At 67.4% G+C, this 3,477-nt stretch overlaps 1 protein-coding gene across 1 annotated transcript in view; it reads left to right on the plus strand.

Annotated features, from left to right (window-relative positions):
- MYLK2 (myosin light chain kinase 2) overlaps positions 1-1,103 on the plus strand; it is an 8,229-nt gene extending 7,126 nt beyond the window's left edge. The window contains exons 10-11 of the mRNA XM_019473004.1: positions 361-493; positions 1,008-1,103. Coding sequence (XP_019328549.1) covers positions 361-493; positions 1,008-1,088 — 214 coding nt within the window. The 3' untranslated portion in view covers positions 1,089-1,103. The remainder of the gene's footprint in view (positions 1-360; positions 494-1,007) is intronic.
- Positions 1,104-3,477: the final 2,374 nt, after the last annotated feature.

Raw genomic sequence — 3,477 nt, forward strand, 5'->3', positions numbered from 1 at the left:
GTGGGTGTCCTGGGGGTGGACGTCCCAGAGCTGCATGCCCAGCCCCTGGGTACCACGCACTGCCCTCTACACCGGGACCAGCAGCATCCCCTGATGTCCTGTGCCAAATGAGCCTCACAGGGCCCTGCCCTGGCTGCTGGCTGTCCCCAGCAGAGCCCCGTGTCCCTCCAGGGTCTCCTGCCCCAAGCAGGACATGCTACTTGGGGTCCTGCCCAGCCCCACTGGTCCCTGGGCACATCCCTCTGGCTGGTTCCTCCCCTGCAGGTTTCTGGGGTTTTGGGGCTCTTGGGCGGCTGGAGAAGGGGGTGGCTGGGGCAGAGGGGCTCGAGCAGGGGTGACCTGGGCTCCTCTCACCCCCAGCGCCCGGATGAGCGCCGGCCAGTGCCTGCAGCATCCCTGGCTCAACAACCTGGCAGAAAAGGCCAAGCGCTGCAACCGCCGGCTCAAGTCCCAGGTGCTGCTAAAGAAATACGTCATGCGGCGGCGCTGGAAGGTGCGTGGGGTGCGGGGCTGGCTCAGGGAGGAGGGTCAATGCCGTCTGGGGGAGCTGGCGGGGGGGCTGGCAGCCGCTGCCCATCCTGGCAGATGGCATCTGGGACGTGGAGGATGGCTCTGTCTCACTGTGCTGCTGGCAACTGGGACACAAGAGCTGGGGACCCCTGAGCCTGGAGGAAGGGCTCCCCAGGACCAGGGTTCTTGCATGGGTGCCCCCGAGGTGGGACCCCCGTCAAGCATAGGTCCCTGTGTGGTGGCCTCCCCTGAGCCAATCCCAAGAGCACCTTTTAGGGGCAGGAGTGGTGTCAGGACAGTGTAGGGGATGATCCCCAGCATCAGCCCTGCACCTCCCCCTGCCCTGTGCTCCCCTCCCGTGCAGCCTGGCCCCCTGCCCGGGCGGCTGCCTGCTCCCCAGCCCGGCTCCTCACCAGCCCCGGGAGCGGGGTCTGGCTCAGCCTCCGGAGTCACAGCCCTCCCGGTAGGATGAGCATCTCTCCTCTTCCCCTTTACAGAAAAACTTCATCGGGGTGTGTGCCGCCAACCGCTTCAAGAAGATCACCAGCTCAGGGTCACTGACGGCACTGGACGTCTGAGCGGGGGCTCCCGAGGGGAGCCTGAGCCACGTGTCAGTCAAGGCCAGAGAGAAACCGCTTGAGAGGGTCCCATGTCAGTCTTGCTTCTGGAAGGCAGCAGGACCTCGCTGGGGTGGGCCCCTGCCCACCTCCCACCATGGGGTCCAGGGGCTGGAGCCACGCAGCCCCCTCCCTGCCCATGCTGCTGCCAGATGGCTGCTCTGGACCCTGTGCCACTGCGGTGTGCGCTGCACCCCTGCTCTGTGCCCCACGCCACCGCCACCACGGGTGCTGCTCTGCTGCATCCCCTGGGGCTGCGCCCTGCCTTGGCACCCAGCAGCTGCAGGGACTGCACAGGGGCCAGGACCCCACCAGGATCCTTGCCTGCACCCGCCGCTGCGGAGCCCCTCTGCTGAGCTCGTCCCACCCCGGGTGGCATTGCTGCACCGGGGACCTGCTGCTGGGGATGCCGGCAGCGCCCTCCTGGGCTCCCGGGGCTCCAGCCCTCCCCATTCCCATTGAGCCAATTCTCCCATCTGGATTTCCTCGGACTGCGAGGCTCCTCCTGAGCGGTGGTTTCCGATCTCATCCCTGGCCCAGCTGCGCGATGCTCGACCCACAGCATCTCTGTTCTGCTCGTGCTTACTTCCCGTGGCCTTGGAGGAGAAAGGCTGGCCCGGCATGAGCCCCGCTGCCTGGGCCGCCCTGCGCGCTTGCCGCTACCTTGGACCCAAGACTTGCGTGCTCTGCCTTGTAAATGCTGTAGCTCTGCCCTGCCTTCGCTGTCGCTGGACCCTGAGCTGCCCAACCTCCCTTCCCAGCACTGTGGCTCGGCCTGGGGATGCTGGAAGGCAGGCGTGGACCCCCAACCCTGGCGCTTTGGCACTGGAGCCGAGGCCGAAGCGCTTCCTCCCTGGCTGGCCGGGCGTGCAGGAGTGGAGCTGGCCTCAAGCTGCTGCTCGCACAGGAAGGGAGGAAGCGGCGAGTATGCTTCCAGCAGCATCCCCAGCTGGGAGCCAGCGAGGGAAGAAGGAGGCTTTGTGTTCCTCCTGCCCTCCCTGCCCTTCAGCTCTGCCAGCGGGGGAAAAACACAACCTCTGCTTCACCCGTCCCCGCCAGATCAAGATGAGCGAGGCGTCCTAATGTAGAGCAGCTGGACCGCGCTCCCCCGCTCCCGCGAGCATCGCTCCATTCCAGCAGCATCCCCAGCTGGGAGCCAGCGAGGGAAGAAGGAGGCTTTGTGTTCCTCCTGCCCTCCCTGCCCTTCAGCTCTGCCAGCGGGGGAAAAACACAACCTCTGCTTCACCCGTCCCCGCCAGATCAAGATGAGCGAGGCGTCCTAATGTAGAGCAGCTGGACCGCGCTCCCCCGCTCCCGCGAGCATCGCTCCAGACCACCAACACACAGGACAGGACGGCTGCGGCCGCCAGCTCACCCCACCATGTGCGGGGGCTCCCCAGGACCTGCTGGGCTGTGGGAGGCGGGTGCTGCCCCCACTCCTCTGCCTTGCCCTGACCCCCTTCCCCTCTGCCTGTGCCCCTCGGGGATCCCTGGTGCTGCCGAAGGATGGGCATCCCTGGGCTTCGCGGCTTCCAGCCTTGTCTGCTGTGGGAGTGGATGGAGGGCTGGTGGGGGGGGTCCCAGGCTCCCTCTGCCCTCCCCTTTGGCTTTCGCTGTGGCTGAGCCCCCCCGAAGCCAGGGCTGTGTGTTTGCTCCGGGGCCACCTGTGCCCTCTGCGCCTGCTGGAAAAACCCTGGGGAGAGACGGGGGGAGGCACTGGCCCCCCAGCCGCACCAGCTGTAGCAGGTGAAGGGGCTTCGGGCTCGTCCCTGCCGGGCACGGGACATGGCTTGCGGGGCCCTGCCCAATGCCGGAGTCCTGCCTAGCTCTTGCCTTCTTGTAAATAAATGTACAGGTCTGCCCGCAGCCCGCGCCTGCCCCGCTTCCCTGGGCGGCCGCTCCTGGGCCGCTGCTCCTGCCCGCGTGGGCCATGCAGCCGCAGTCTGAGGGCTGCAGATAAGCGAGGAGAGGATGGGAAGCGGCATCTCGTCCCCGGGGTAGAAGGGACAGAGAGGGGCCCTGGCTGTGCTGGGGACGGGGACCACCTGGTACGTCCCAGGCAGGGCTGTGTGGCCCGCAGTGCCGAGGGCTTCTGGTCTCCGCACCCTGTGGCTGGGGGGGAGCAACCGTCTCTGAACACCCCAGGGTGCTGGGGGAAAGGTGGGAGGGAGGGACGGTCAGAGGTGTCCTCACGGCTTCAGCATCTGCCCAAGTGGGGTGGGATGCTCAGGCGAGGGCTGGTGGGAGGCCAGTGCCCCTCTGCCCTGTGGTGCTGCAGCTGGCCCCGAAGCAGTTAAGGCTGCCCGAGCCCGGACGCCGGCTCCCGCCGCAGGCGTCCCTCCCAGCCGCT

This window comes from Aptenodytes forsteri, unplaced genomic scaffold, assembly GCF_000699145.1.
Source record: "Aptenodytes forsteri isolate BGI_AS27 unplaced genomic scaffold, ASM69914v1 Scaffold422, whole genome shotgun sequence".
In the NCBI taxonomy this organism is placed as follows: Eukaryota; Metazoa; Chordata; class Aves; order Sphenisciformes; family Spheniscidae; genus Aptenodytes; species Aptenodytes forsteri.